At 41.0% G+C, this 16,980-nt stretch overlaps 1 protein-coding gene across 1 annotated transcript in view; it reads right to left on the reverse strand.

Moving 5' to 3' along the window:
* Positions 1–248: 248 nt before the first annotated feature.
* The window catches only part of LOC150087619 (Golgi-associated plant pathogenesis-related protein 1-like), a 54,967-nt gene continuing 38,235 nt past the window's right edge, over positions 249–16,980 (reverse strand). The window contains exon 5 of the mRNA XM_090369829.1: positions 249–403. Coding sequence (XP_090225955.1) covers positions 249–403 — 155 coding nt within the window. The remainder of the gene's footprint in view (positions 404–16,980) is intronic.

Genomic DNA, 16,980 nt, shown 5'->3' on the forward strand with positions numbered 1-16,980 from the left:
TATTATTTTATCATAATGCCCTACTTACATTGCTGATTTAACCTTACTTGACATTTACAATGAAATTTAACAAAATATAATGTATATATACAAGAATAAGCATGAATTGCCTTTTTTTTACACAATACAGCCATTTTGTAATGAAGCACTACATATAGGAAGAATAAAAATTACAACTGTCTTCTGGCCTTGTTATAGGCTTTTTGTTGCTGAATCCCATTTTGAACATCTTTCATTGCATCATAAACTTAGATGGGTGGAGGAACATTGTTCCTAAAACTTCCAATTAAGTTTCCTGGAGGACTATAATTTGCAACAACCACAACTGTTTTGCTGTCGCCTGTCTTTGCTATTCCTACCCCAAATGACTTTGAATCTTTCCATACAATTTGAGTGAAATGACCTGTTAAAATGGTTCACAATTTTTTGTTAAATATGTGTAACATATTTTAGTTCATTGTTCAAAATATTGAATATTATTAATGAACATGAACTGGAACATTCTATTGACCTAAATGTCTTTATTAGTGTAGTTCAAAAAATAAGATAACTGCACATAAAAAAAAAAAAAAAAAAAAAAGTGGTTCACAAGCAGGTTTGATTAAGTAAAGGGAGCATATACATCTCTTTCCTCATACAACCATGAGATTGCACCACATGTTGGATCACTATACTATCAGATGATAGATTACAAAACTACTGAAAATGTGAGTACTAGGAGAAATTCGTTAGATGAATTTCTTCTGCTCTTATACCTTTATGTGATTGTGTATGAACCAAATATCAATAGTGAAACAAGTTTGGTGCAATTCCTTTGATAATGGCAGGAAAAACATTTAAAACGAGTGACCTGGATAACAAAGTGCTTCCACCACATACACTTGTTGTGCACAACAGTGTACTGATCACCTGCTTAATCAGAGAAGACAGGTGCAACTGAGAACATATCAGTGAGACAGTAAGCTTTCCGATATTGCCAGAGAGAGAGCTTACTGTCTCACTGACAGGCTCTACACATTATTGTGCGCTGAAACGTCAAAGTAGTGCATGGCATTTTTCACAAGCTTCTGGACTGCAGAAATGTTTGTGTACATTGGCTGCCAAAAGAATTGCACAATGACTGAGAGGTTCCAGACCATCTACTACACAGTCCCATCCTGTACCAAGTAATATACCCCTGAAGGAGTACCTAGCTAGCAAGGTGCTTTTCCAGAGGTTAGAGCAACAGTGGCTTGCAGCATACTATCATTTCCTGGTTAAAAGTGCTGAACTTAGATTTAGCATTAGTAGAGGCATATGATGCAAGAAAGCAAGCTTATGCAGTATCAGCCAAAAAAAAAAAAAAAACCTTCCGTTTGTTCGAAATACCTGTCCAGCTGAGCCTTAAATTTATTTAGGCTATCAACTTCCACAACAAAGGATGGAAGTCTGTTCCACCAACCAACTACCCGCTAGATAAAGGCAAATTTCCACACATCTATCCTACATCCGTCCTTCCTCAATTTGAATTTATGCCCTCTCAGGTGATTATTCTGAGCGAGAGGAAGAATCCCATCAGCATTGAGCATACTAAAACCATTCAAGGCTTTATACACCTCTATCAGATCACCTTGCTGGTGCTTAGTCTCCAGACACTAATTTGCAAAACTTAAGTCTTTCTTCGAAAGAGCAACCCTTTGTTCAATTCACTAATCTTGTTGCCCTTCTCTGTTCTCATTCCAGCAGCTCTACATCCTTCTTGAAATGAGGCCTCCAGACCTGTATACAGTACTCAAGGTGCAGCCTGACCATTGCCTTATACAAGGGAATAATCATCTCCCTACCCCTGCTAGAAAAATTCCTGTATATCATTGATAAGACACCATGAGCTATTCTTGCAGCCCATCTGCACTGCTCAGAGAACTTCATATCTGCCTGCACAATTACCCCCAGGTCCTTTTCATTCTCTACTGCTGTCAGTGTAGTACCACAGAGTTGATACGTTGCTCTGGGGTTGCTGTTTCCCATATGTAGTACTTTACATTTGTCAATGTTAAACTTCATTTGCCACCTCTCAGCCCATCTGCTCAACCTTTCCAGATCCTGTTGCAGCAGCATAGCATCAGTAGCATCCTTAACAACCCTGCCAACCTTTGTATCGTCTGCAAACTTGGACATTAAGCTTGATATACCATCATCAATATTATTTATAAATACAGAAAACAACAATGGACCAAACACTGAACCCTGAGGGACTCCACTAATAACATTAGTCCACGATGAGCAGTTTCCATTAATTACCACTCTCTGTCTTCTGCCACTCAACCATCCCTTTATCCATAGCAACAATTTGCCACACTGCTCCAATTTGTGCAGCAGTCTTCCATGTGCAACAGTATCAAAAGCCTTTCTAAGATCCAAATATATAATATCAGCTATTCCCTGCATCCAATTCTTTTGTGACTACATCACAGTATCCAATCAAATTGGTCAGGCAAGACCTTCCCTTAACAAAACCATGCTGTGTCTGAGCTATAACTGAAGTCTTGTCTAGATGATCCTGCAGTGCTTCTTTAACTAGTGCTTCCATTAATTTTCCTGGAACAGAAGTTAAACTCACAGGTCTATAATTACTTGTGTCAGCCTTTGATCCTCCTTTGTGAATTGGGGTTACATTTGCACATCTCCAGTCTGTGGGTGCCTCCCCTGAGTCCAAGGAAGCTCTCATAATTATGGCTAATGGATTGCTTACTTCCTTTGCTGCCTCCTTTAATATAACTGGATAGATCCCATCCACCTTTCTTGTATTTATCTTCAACAATTTCTCCTCCACTTTACTCTCAATTATTACAAGATCATCTAGCTCACTGCCAGTGTTTACTTCACCTCTGGCATTCCCCTTCCTGAATAACTCCTCGTGTGAGGAGTTATTCAGGAAGGGGAATGATTTAGTTTGTTAGCTACCTGAGCAGGATCATGAACAGTTGAACCATCGATATCCATCGATTTGTGAGGCATTACTAAAGCATTACTAACAGAAAGGAGATTGCAGTTCCTGCTTGGCGCCTCCGTAGCCAGGTGGGAAGGAGCAGCAGTGCGTAGCACACACTTCTTGATTAGACCGGGGTTCGAGCCCGTCACCACCAAATAAGGACGATGCGGAAAGGTCAGGGAATGACCACCGCATATCCCGGAGCAATATGGCCTTAGTTGCTAATGCTCCTAAAAACCAAATAACAAATAACAACAAGCAGTTCCTGCAGTACATTGTTACTGAGAACAAAAGTGGGTGCATTTTGTATGACACAGAAACTAAGAAAAGCATACATGATGTGAAATGCCAGTCATTTCCCCTCTATAGAGAAACTCTGCATTACCAAAGGAAGGTCATAACAATGGTGTTTCGGGACCATGAAAATATGCATTTTATTGATTTCTTTAACCATGGTGACATTCTGAATGCTGAGTACTACTGTCATATGCTGTATTGGATAGGAGGGACTATTCCATTGTAAATAGCTTGGTTTACTGCATGAAGACATGCTGCATGATAATGCTAGGATGTACACTGTCAACAGTACCCACGATCGAGAAGTCTTGGACCACGCTACAAAGTCTCATTTCGATTCAAATGATTTCCATACCTCTTTATACACTTTCATCTCTTTATTTCCCTCCCACACTTCTGGAGGAAGGGGGCAGAATATAAAGAGATGGAGCACCCAGCTGGCAAGTGGTTTCTCAGAGGTCCAGCTGATGGTAATGCTTGCCACCTTGCTGTTTATAGTAGCAGTAGTGCAAGACAGCAAGCTTAACAGCATCAGCCAAAAAAAAAAAAAAAACACATTTCATCCATCCTTGCCCTCCAAGAATTTTAGTTCTTGAATTTATTCAAACCATCCACTTCCACAATAACAGATAGAAGCCTGTTCCAGCAATCAACCACTCGCTGGCTGAGGGCAAACTTCTGCACATCTCTCCTGCAACCCATCCTTCCTCAACTTAAATTTGTCCCCTTGTGTGCAGTCTCAGCAACGGGAAGAATGCCATTCACATTCAGCTTATGCAATTCATTCAAGGTCTTAAACACCTCAATCAGATCACCCTACAGGTGCCTGATCTCCAGATGCTGCAATTTGTAGAACTGAAGCCTCTTTTAGTTAAAGCATCTGGTTAGAGCATTTAGTTAGAGCATAAGGGACCTGGGGGTGGTTGTGCAGGCAGATATGAAGTTCTCTGAGCAGTGCAGACGGGCTGCAAGAGTAGCTCATGGTGTATTGTCAATGATATATAGGAATTTTTCTAGCAGGGATAAGGAGGTGATTATTCCCTTGTATAAGGCAATGGTCAGGCCACACCTAGAGTACTGTATATAGGCCTGGAGGCCTCATTTCAAGAAGGATGTAGAGCTGCTGGAACGAGTACAGAGAAGGGCAACAAGATTAGTGAATGGAACAAAGGGGTGCTCTTACGAAGAAAGGCTTAAGATTTGCAAATTACAGTGTCTGGAGACTAGGCACCAGCGAGGTGATCTGATAGAGGTGTATAAAGCATTGAATGGTTTGAGCATGCTCAATGCTGATGGGATTCTTCCTCTAGCTCAGAATAATCACCTGAGAGGGCATAAATTCAAATTGAGGAAAGACAGATGTAGGATAGACGTGCGGAAATTTGCCTTTAGCCAGCGAGTGGTTGGTTGGTGGAACAGACTTCCATCCCTTGTCGTGGAAGTTGATAGCCTAAATAAGTTTAAGGCTCAGCTGGACAGGTATTTTGAACGAACAGAGGGGTGAAGTGGGAGTGGTTTTTTTTTTTTTTTTTTTTTTGGCTGATGCTACATAAGCTTGCTTTCTTGCATCAAATGCCTCTGCTAATGCTAATGCATCCTTTTGTAACCCTCACCAATTTGGTTGCCCTTCTCTGCACAGATCTACATCCTTCCTAAAGTTGGTATTAACATACTAGCTGTGTGGTATTATACTCAGATCAGTGGAAAATGACAAATAGCTGAGGGTAATTGTTGTTGTTATGGGAGTTTGATGGTGCATAAGCTGCTTTGGCTATAATGCACCTCTGAGGGTAATTGTGCAGTCAGGTATAAAGTTCTCTGATCAATGCATTTTATCAATGATATACAAGAACTTTGCTAGCAGTTATGACGTGATTATTCCAATGTACAAGGCAATGGTTAGGCACCATCTTTGAGAACTGCATTCTGGTCTGGAGGACCCATTTTAGGAGGGATCTCTGCTAGAATGGATGCAGAGAATGGCAACAAGAGTGGTGAAAGGAATGAAAGCGAAGTCTTACCGCATATCAGTCCGTTGGACAAATCCCTGTATGACAATTTGGTGTATGCAACAATGCATGACAGTTCATTGTACGAAACAGTTTGGCAAATGACATTCACTGTATACAACAATTGGTGAGTATGATGATTTGATGAATGCTTTGAGAGAATTCCATGTATGGCAAAACAAGACAGAAATTGCAAACTTTTAACATGCCATGCTGTAAACAGTGAATTTAGTGATCACAATACCATTATTGATATTTTAGATTTTTTTTTTTTTTAGGGAGCATACTGTCCACCTTTATTTTTTAATTTTTTTTAATGCACATTCTACTTTTTTTTTAGGAGATCCTATTAAAATAGTGACAATCAACAGGTTAAAGATTGGTATGCAAGAAAACCTTGTTCCCACTTTGACTTCTGTAAGTTGCATTTTTTTGGAAATACATATGAATGGGGAGTTGTTCCACAGACCAAAAGTAGAGATTATTAATGGATGCTGGCTGGATAATGTAAATATTCTGATATCTAGTTTGCAACCCGATCTATAGTTTTTATTGACAGAAGTAAGTGGTACACTATTACTGTGGATGGTTTAAGGGTAGGCAGGTAAGCTTCCCTAGAGATTGTGTGGGGGTCAGAATTGAAGTATAAGGCTTTGAATGGTTTGAGCAGGCTCGATGCTGATGGGATTCTTCTTCTTGCTCAGATTACGAATGTGAGGGGGAATAAACTTAAATTGAGGAAAGACAGTCATAGAATAGATGTGGGGAAAACTGCCTTTAGCCAGCGGGTAGCTGATTGCTGGAACAAATTCCATCTGTCAAGTTGCAATTGTAATGGTTAATGTGGAGAGAGAGAGACCACAAGTGATGAGTGTTGTTGTAGGATTTTAGGTGCATCAACAACTTATGCTATATTATCTGTGTATATATACACCGATAAGCCAAAACATTATGACCAGCTAGTCGTGCAAATCGAAGCAACTGCAGGTGAACTATGGCACAGGTTGGGACACAGTATAAAAAACACCTGATACTGAGTTCTGTTAATCAGTGTTACTCTTGTTCTTCAGATGCGAAAGGCAGCAGACTTAAGCGAGTTTGACAAAAGCCAAATTGTAATGGCCAGGCGACTGGGTCAGAGCATATTCGGAACGGCTGGTGGGATGCTGATGGTCAGCTGTGGTTAGTACCTACAGAAAGTGGTCCAAGGAGGGGAAACCCAGGAACCATCGGCGATGCGTTGGACGACCACGGCTCATCGATGCTTGAGATGAGTGAAGCCTCTCTCGGATGATACATCGCAAGAGAAGTGCAACTGTGGCGCAACTAGTTGGTAATTGGAATGCTGGAGACGGCAGTAATGTGTCACAACACAGTACATTGATCACTGATGAAAATGGGACTGCACAGCAGCAGCAGGCCGCTCCGAGCGCCCATGCTAACGACGGTTCACCAGGGTTAGCATAAAATCAAAAGAAGTGCATCCAGTTGATATAGATGAACAGTGCACCGTTGAGTCAATTTGGTGTGACAAGCACTGCGAAAGCAAAAATAAGAGTAGCAGTGTGTTATAGGCCTAATGACACGAATGAGTACAATGAACAATTGTACAGAGAAATAGAATAGGCTGGTAAATCAGAATGTCTTATAATGGGGGATTTTAACTTCCGGATATTGACTGGAACTTGTGGGTTGGTCACTCACATACTAGTAAGACTTTTGTGGATTTATTGGATGATTGTTTTCTGCAGCAGCATGTTTGACAGGAACCAGAGAGGGTAATACTCTTGATCTGGTTATCAGCAGTGATCATTAGTGTATTAAGAATTTGCAAATAAAGGAACCACTAGGTGGCAGTGATCACAGTGTATGGATGTGGGATTTACTTAGAGATAAAATTACCATCAGGGGTAAAGGAAAGGGTTTTTGCTTCCATAAAGGTGACTACAGTGGTCTCAGACAGTTTTTAAATTCTGCACAGTGGGATCAACTGATAATGTTATCAACAGCAAATTCTAAGTGGGAAGTATTCAAGGAATTAATCGTGGAAGCTACTAAAAGTTTCATACCTTTTAAGAAATCTTGTTCAAGGTTTAGGCCTAAATGGTTGTCAAATGAACTAATGAGACTCGTGGCAGAGAAGAAAAATACATGGGATGCATGTAAATTATCAGGTGACATAGAAGCCTATGGCAGATATAAGCTAGTCTGTAATCAGGTCACAAAGGAGGTTAGGCAGGCGAAGGCAGATTACGAGAAATCTTTGGCAAAGTACGCTAAGAAAAACAGCAAGGATTTCTTTACTTATATAAACTCTAAAAGGAAGGGGGCGAATCTGATTGGTTCACTTCATATTGATGGTTCGACTGTTGATGACCCTGCTCAGGTAGCAAACAAACAATGAGTATTTTGCATCTACATTCACACATAAAGAGTTATTAAGGTTTGAAAATGCCAGAAGGTTATCAAATTGTAGCAGGGTGCTTAATGATTTTGTAATAACTGAGAACAAAGTGGAGAAGAAATTGTTGAAGTTAAACATAAGAAAAGCATCTGGGGTTGATGGGATCTATCCAGTTATATTAAAGGAGGTGGCAAAGGAAGTAAGCAAACTCTTAGCCATAATTATGAGAGCATCCTTGAATTCAGGGGAGATCCCCACAGCCTGGAGATGTGCAAATGTATCCCCAATTCAAAGGGGGGGGGAAGGATAACACGGTAATTACAGACCAGTTAGTTTAACTTCTGTTCCGGGTAAAATAATGGAGTCATGGGTAAAGATGCATTGCATCATCATCAAGTAGGATCAGAGAAGATCAGTTAAAGAGGCATTACAGGATCATCAATACCACCACTTTGCTTATTGGAGGCTTGAAGTGGTGGAACCCATGTTTAGTCTCTAGAGCTAAGTTCCGGTCAACCCTTCCCTATCCCTTCCATCATGCAGTATGATTGATGACTTTTGAGGTTATGATGAACATCCTAGCGAGACCAAATATTCCTTACATTTCGAGGGTACAGCTCTAAAACGGTGTCTGCAGGCCGGCCACTCGTTAGTACACCGGACCGAACCTATTGATAACTCTCTAGGAGGCTTCCGGATCAGCTATTGTATAATCTTGCTACCTCTTCTCTGTCAGATAGTGACTGGAGGGAGTCTGAGTAGTGTGTATGCGGGAAGTATTGTCGAGGCCATGTTATGTCAAGGATCTGGGTATATTCTTACCATGTGTATGCCATATACAAAAATTTCATTACTTCATACAGCATGTCCCACCCATTTTTTCTTACAATTGAATACTCCATGAATTGTCAAACTAATAGGGCAAGCTTATCTGCGAAAAGATCTAAACCTCCCAAGCACTTCCTAATTCATTTCACAAATATACGTGATCTCAATTCTAATCTCAACGATGTCCATTTCCACTTGCAGTCTGCCAAACCGCATGTACTTTTTATGACAGAATCTCAGTTATCAGTTGATTCAACTACTGCTCATCTCAGATGCCCAAATTATTTGCTGTATGATTCCTTTTGCCTCAAAGGTGGTACTTGTGCATATGTCCGTTCTGATAATTCCCTGTCAGAGACTTGGCAATTTGGAATCTCCTCTCTTTGATCTTCCCTGGCTTAAAATCTCAATACCTCATTGTGTCAAATTCATCTGTTGTCTCTACCGTTCTCCGAACTCCACTAATCACTTGGAGCTCTTTGACTTCCTCTCTTTGCAACTTTCCTAACAGTGAGGTAATTTTTCTTGGTGATTTTAATGTTCACAACTCCAGCTGGCTTCCGTTTTCTAGTCACACTGATCCAGCTGGTCGAGTTGCTGAGGCTTTTGCAATTACTAATGACCTTGCACAGATTGTTCATTTACCTACAAGAATACCAGATAATTCTAATCATACAGCCAATACGCTTGATCTTTTCCTCACAAACAACCCTTCTAAGTACACGGTTGAAGTGAGAGGTCCTTTAGGCACGTCAGATCCTAACTTAGTGATTGTCTCTTCTCCAATTGAACCTTTATCTCATGCCTATTCCCAACCTCGTGTTGTTTGGCATTACAAGAATGCAAAATGGGATGACCTGCGAGACTTCTTTTCTTCTCTTCCTTGGTCGGATTACTGTTTCAAAACTTCTGATGTCAGCGTTTGCTCAGATCATGTCAGTGAAATTATTCTTGCAGAAATGGAATCCTTTATCCCCCACTCCACTTTAAAATCTCGTCCTTTATCTAAACTTTGGTTTTCCAATAAATGTGCCAAGAGAAGAATGTTGCATATCATGAAATTAAATCGAAATCATGACTCAGACCAGAGCAGCAAAGCAAAAGGCTCAAGCTAATGGGAGTGCTGTGGCTCAGAGGAAAACTGAGGGGGGGCAGTTGCCCTCTGAATCACAGCCTTTTAAAATGCACTGCTTGCATGATGTTTGTGGAGCAATCGGGTACGGGACATGATATTGCCATGGGGGATGTCTTTGTGTGTGCGCGATGCAAGGAGTCTAACGAAATCATGCAACGACTCAGTGTTGTTATGGGCCTATATGAGAGCTTGAAGGACAGAGTGCATGCCCTCGAAGGATTTAAAGTGAGGGCCCATCAAGCTCTCAGCTGCCCACATTAACGCCAGAGCTTGCACATGGTCATCGTGTAACACAGCAGCAACCCCCAGAGACAGAATGTGCTGGTCCCACAGGAACTAGTAGTTGTTGGTGACTCTATTGTCAGGGAAACCGGGAACATGCTTTTTAAAAAGGATAGATAGAACAGGACCAGGGTATGTCTGCCAGGGGCAAAGGTTGATGACATTGTAGAGCGGATATCATCATCTTTTAAGGGCACAAAAGGTGATATGGTTGTACACGTTGGCACTAATGATATTAAGAGTAGGAGACCGGCAGACTTAACAAGTACAGGTCACTGTTGAAAAAAAGCCGTGAATTAGTGTTGAATTTGCAAGTGTCTGCAATTATGCCCAGACGCGATAGGAGGGAGTATATGATGAGAGCCTTGTCGATCAATTCGGCCCTGGAAAGTTTGTGCAAGGCTCAAGGGGTAGAATTTTTTTCAGCTTGGTCTGTACTTGTTAAGAGAAGGGACTTCTTCTACAGGGATGGGATACACTTAAATAGAAAGGGTGCAAGAATATTTGCTGATGCTATCGACGCAGTGTTAGGTGGGTCAGAAAACTGCTAGCTTGGGGGGAGACAAAGACCAATAGATTGACAGTAGCCACTGGCAGAGGTGAAAGAGATTCTTGCACTGCTTCTATTAGAATGAGCAGAAGCCTGAAAAACAAGATGCTTGATATTTCAGAGACTGCTGGGAGCCATTGCGGTACAAGTAAACACATGGGTTGTGTTAGGGTAGCTAAGAAAAAAATAACAGGTGCATGTATACTTGTTTGTACACCAATGCTAGGAGTTTGGTAAATAAATTTTATGAATTTGAGGTATTGCTCAAGGCATCAAAGGCAGATATTGTTGGGATATCAGAGATGTGGTGTCACATAGAAATAAGGAATGCAGAACTGGAATTTGGGGAGTACAAACTCTACAGAAAGGATAGACAGAATAGAAAGGGGGGAGGGGTTATGCTATTAGTTAAGAAACACATAAAAACCAAGGAAGTGAAGCCAGTCGACATCGCTGGACAGTGCAGTGTTGAGTCAGTTTGGTGTGACATAAGCATTGGGAGATCAACATTGAGAGTAGGAGTGTGCTATAGGCCTAATGACTCTGATGAGTATAATAAGAAACTGTACAGGGAAATGGAGTGGGCCAGTAAATCAGAGAGTCTTATAATGGGAGAATTTAATTTCCCAGATATTGACTGGAATTTGGGGGCTGGTCACTCACACACTAGCAGGGCTTTTGTGGATTTATTGGATGATTGTTTTCTACATCAGCATGTTCGGGAGGCAACTAGAGGGAGTAATACTCTTGATTTGATTATCAGCAGTGATTCTTCATGCATTAAGAATCTGCAGATAAATGAACCACTAGGTGGCAGTGATCACAGTGTGCTGAAGTGGGATTTACTCAAAGACGTAACTACCATTAGGGGTAAAGGGAAGGGTTATTGCTTCCATAAAGGTGACTACGATGGACTGAGACAGTATTTAAATTCTATACAGTGGGACCAACTGATGATGTTACCAACAGCAAATTCAAAATGGGAAGCATTCAAAGAACTTGGTAGATGACTTTCATCAACCGGTGATATACCACCACTTTGCTTATTGGAGGCTTGAAGTGGTGAAACCCATGTTTAGTCTCTAGAGCAAAGTTTCCGGCATCCCCCACCCCCCATACTTCTCCTTTAACCCATGCACGGTACTATGTACTATAGGTTTTGATAACTTTCGTGTTTGGGGTTTTCATAAAAAAAAAAAAAAAAAAATTATCTTGGAAGCTACTAGGCTTTACATACCAACTAAGAAATATTGTTCAAGGTTTAGGCCAAAATGGATGTCAGATGAATTAATGAGGCATATGGCAGAGAAGAAAAATGCATGGGATACTTACAAATTAACACACGACACAGAAGCCTATGATAGATACAAGTTGATATGCAACCAAGTTACAAAGGAGGTTAGGCAGGCGAAGGCAGATTACGAGAAATCCTTGGCAAGGGATGCAAAGAAAAACAGAAAAGAGTTCTTTACTTATGTAAACTCTAGAAGGAAGGGGATGAATCAGATTGGTCCACTTGATATTGATGGGTCAACTGTTGATGATCCTGCTCAGGTAGCTAACAAACTAAATGAATATTTTGCATCAACATTCACACATGAGGAGTTATTCAGCAAGGGGAATGCCAGAGGTGTATTCAACTCTAGCAGTAAGCTACAGAATCTTGAAATAACTGGGAGTAAAGTGGAGGAGAAATTGTTGAAGATAAACACAAGAAAGGCACCTGGGGTGGATGGGATCTATCCAGTTATATTAAAGGAAGTAAGCAAACCATTAGCCATAATTATGAGAGCTTCCTTGGACTCAGGGGAGGTACCCATAGACTGGAAATGTGCAAATGTGACCCCAATTCACAAAGGAGGATCAAAGGCTGACACAAGTAATTATAGACCTGTGAGCTTAACTTCTGTTCCAGGAAAATTAATGGAGGCACTGGTTAAAGAAGCACTGCAGAATCATTTAGACAAGACTTCAGTTATAGCTCGGACACAGCATGGTTTTGTTAAGGGGAAGTCTTGCCTGACCAATTTGATTGGATACTATGATGCAGTCACAAAAGAACTGGATGCAGGGAATAGCTTTGATATTATATACTTGGATCTTAGAAAGGTTTTTGATACTGTTGCACATGGAAGACTGCTACACAAATTGGAGCAGTGTGACATTGGAGGCAAATTGCTGCTATGGATAAAGGGGTGGTTGAGGGGGAGAAGACAGAGAGTTATAATCAATGGACACTGCTCATCGTGGACTAATGTTATTAGTGGAGTCCCTCAGGGCTCAGTGTTGGGTCCATTATTGTTTTCTATATTTATAAATGATATTGATGATGGTATATCAAGCTTGATGTCCAAGTTTGCAGACGATACAAATGTTGCCAGGGTTATTAAGGACACTACTGACACTATGCTGCTGCAACAGGATCTGGAAAGGTTGAGTAGATGGGCTGAGAGGTGGCAAATGAAGTTTAACATTGACAAATGTAAAGTACTACACATGGGAAACAGCAACCCCAGAGCAACGTATCAACTCTGTGGTACTACACTGACAGTGGTAGAGAATGAAAGGGACTTGGGGGTGGTTGTGCAGGCAGATATGAAGTTCTCTGAGCAGTGCAGATGGGCTGCAAGAATAGCTCATGGAGTATTGTCAATGATATACAGGAATTTTTCCAGCAGGGATAAGGAGGTGATTATTCCCTTGTATAAGGCAATGGTCAGGCCACACCTAGAGTACTGTATACAGGTCTGGAGGCCTCATTTCAAGAAGGATGTAGAGCTGCTGGAATGAGTACAGAGAAGGGCAACAAGATTAGTGAATGGAACAAAGGCGTGCTCTTACGAAGAAAGGCTTATGTTTTGCAAATTACAGTGTCTGGAGACTAGGCACCAGCGAGGTGATCTGATAGAGGTGTATAAAGCCTTGAATGGTTTAAGCATGCTCAATGCTGATGGGATTCTTCCTCTAGCTCAGAATAATCACCTGAGAGGGCATAAATTCAAATTGAGGAAAGACAGATGTAGGATAGACGTGCGGAAATTTGCTTTTAGCCAGCGGGTGGTTGGTTGGTGGAACAGACTTCCATCACTTGTCGTGGAGGTTGATAGCCTAAATAAGTTTAAGGCTCAGCTGGCCAGGTATTTTGAAGGAACAGAGGGGTGAAGTGGAAGTGGTTTTTTTTTTTTTTTTTTGGCTGATGCTGCATAAGCTTGCTTTCTTGCATCAAATGCCTCTACTAATGCTAATGCTAAATGCAACAATTGTAAAGCAGTTATCAATCAGTCCAGACTAGAGTTTGTACAGGCTAAGAGTAGAAAACTTGCTTCTTGCCCTAATGGTAGCCGAGCATTCTGGTCTTTTGACAAAACTGCAACTTTTGCCCATCTCTACTCCCACATCTGTCCAAACCAGATGGTTCTGTTGTCACTTCAGCCAAGGATAAAGCTGACCTGCTAGCATCCCATTTTTGTTCCAACTCATTTATTAATGATCTTGGTAAAACACCTCCCACCATTCCCAACATGATCCATTCAAAATGCCTCCTGTGATCTTCCACCAAAAGGATATCAGAAGGATTTTGACAAATCGTGATGCTAGGAAAGCTCCACGTCCCGATGGTATTCCTTCAATTGTTCTCAAAACCTGTGCTCCTGAACTTACTCGTATTCTTTGTCGCCTTTTTTCACTTTCTTATTCCAAAGGTGTTTATCCTTCTGCTTGGAAATTTGCTCATATCGAGCCAGTTCCTAAAAAGGGTGACAAATACCTCCCATCCAATTATTGTCCCATTGCAATTTCTTCTACTCTTTCTAAAGTAATGGAGAAATCAATTAACCGCCAACTCTTAAACTACCTAGAAACCTTCCTTCTGATCAACGATCGCCAGTATGGATTCCGTCAGTGTCGATCCACTGGTGATATTCTGGCTTATGTTACCCATTTATGGATTAATTCAATGGAAAGGTTAGGTGAAACACAAGTAGTTGCTCTTGACATCTCAAAGGCTTTCGATCGTGTTTGGTATAAAGGTCTTCTAAACAAGCTTCCATCTTATGGTTTGCGAACTGTTTTTAGTAATTGGTTATCCAGGTTTCTATCTGAGTGTCACTGAGGGTGATGGTAGATCGCTCTCTGTCTTCTAACTTCTCCACTAATGCCGGTGTCCCCCAAGGTTCAATTTTTTCCTCCACTCTTTTCCTCTTGTATATTAATGACCTTCTTCTATTGACTGGAAATCCTATCCATAGTTTTGCCGACGATAGCACATTGCATTCCACTTTCCATTTTGAGAAACCTTGTCCTGCTCAATCAGCTTCAACTTCTCGAATATCTGCTACCAATTCCATAAATGCCAATCTTCAGGTAATTCTCCAGTGGGGCAAAGACAACTTAGTTGATTTCAACCCTTCTAAAACTCAGTCTTGTCTTATATCTCTCAAAAAGGATTCTTCTGCTCCTACGCTTATCTTTAGTGACACTCCGATTTCCAGGAAAAATTATATATCTCTTTCGGGGATTACCCTGACTTCTAATCTCTCTTGGCACAAGCACATTACAAATATTGCTTCTTCTGCATCTAAAAAACTTGGTTTTCTCTTTCGCTCTCGCCTCTACTTTTCTTCCAAACAGCTGCACACTCTGTATAAATTGCAAATTCGCCCTGCCATGGAATATTGTTCCCACATCTGGGGTGGTGCCCCCAAAACCTCTCTCAGGCTTCTTGATTCCATTCAGAAGAGGGCAGTTAGGTTAATTAATGATTCATCTCTAACAGAGTCTCTCCACTCGCTTTCTCATAGACGCACTGTTTCTGCTGCATGCCTCTTCTACAGATACTTTCATGGGCACTGTTCTTCTGAATCGGCTTCTATAATTCCCGCCTACTCTTTCAAAACAGTCCGACCATGTGCTGCCACCAGTCAACATCCATTTGCTGTCCAACTTCAAACCCACAGAACCAACTTTTCATCTTCCTTGTTTATTCATTCAACTGGCATTTTCTGGAACAACCTTCCTTCATATGTATTTCCTGAAAACCGCAGTCTACAGAAGTTCAAGTCCAATGTCAACAAATATCTTCTTTCGTCTTCTCAACCTCCAACCCAAGCAGGATACTAAGTACTATAGGTTCAAATACCTCTCGTGTTTGGGGTTTACATTAAAAAAAAAAAAAAAAAAATCTAGACAAGACTGCAGCAATAATTCAGACACAGCATGGGTTTGTTAAGGGAAAGTCTTGTCTGACAAATTTGATAGGATATTATGATGTCATTACAAAGGAACTGGATGCAAAAAATAATGTTGATATCGTATACTTGAATTTCAGAAAAGCTTTTGACACTGTTGCACATGGAAGACTACTGTGCAAATTGGAGCAGAATGGTATTAAGGGTAAGTGGCTACAATGGATAACAGGATGGTTGAGTGGGAGAAGACAGAAGATGGTAAACAATGGGTACTGCTCTTCGTGGACTAATGTTATTAGTGGAGTCCCACAGGGTTCGATGTTGGGTCCTCTGTTGTTTTGTATATTTATCAATGATATCGATGAAGGTATATCAGGCTTAGTGTTGAAGTTTGGAAATGATACAAAGGTTGGCAGGGTTGTTAATGACAGTAATGGCAGTGTGCTGCTGCAACAGGATCTAGAACATTTGGACAGATGAGCTGAAAGTGGCAACTGAAGTTTAACATTGACAAATGCTTGTTTGTTTGTTATTTGGTTTTTAGGAGCATTAGCAACTAAGGCCATATTGCTCCTGGGATATGCAGTAGTGATTCCCTGACCTTTCCGCACCCTCTGTATTTGGTGGTCACGGGCTCGAACCCCGGTCTAATCGAGAAGCATGTGCCTGGCTATGGAGGTGCCTTGACAAATGCAAAGTACTGCATATGGGTAGAAGTAACCCAGAGAAATGTACCAACTGTGTGGTACTACATTTAAGGTGGTAGAAAATGAAAAAGACCTGGGAGTAACTGTGCAATCAGATAATGAAGTTTCCTGAGCAATGCTGACAGGCTGCACTGCTCAGGCATCTGCGATGTGATCTGACTGAGGTGTATAAGGCCTTGAATGGTTGAGCACGCTGAATTCTGATGGGAATCTTCCACTTATTCAGATTACGAACCTAAGGGGGCATAAATTCAAATTGAGGAAAGGCAGATGTAGAACAGATGTGTGGAAATTTGCCTTTAGCCAGCAGGTGGTTAATTGCTGGAACAAACTTCCATCTGTCATTGTGGAAGTTGATAGGTTAAATAAATTTAAGGAACTGGACAAACATTTAGAGGGAGTTTTTTTGTAAATTTTTTTTTTTTTTTTTTTTTGCTGATGCTGCATAAGCTCATACACTTGCTTTCTTGCATCACATGCCACTACTACTACTACTACGGTCTTCCCCTCTGGCAGTGCCATCTTTCAGCAGGATAATGCGCTATGTCACACCACCTGGATTGTTCGAGACTGGTTCGCAGAACAGGAGGAAGACGTCCAGGTATTGCCTT

The sequence above is a fragment of the Mastigoproctus giganteus genome, chromosome 3 (assembly GCF_048544385.1).
Source record: "Mastigoproctus giganteus isolate SK-2022 chromosome 3, ASM4854438v1, whole genome shotgun sequence".
Taxonomy (NCBI): Eukaryota; Metazoa; Arthropoda; class Arachnida; order Uropygi; family Thelyphonidae; genus Mastigoproctus; species Mastigoproctus giganteus.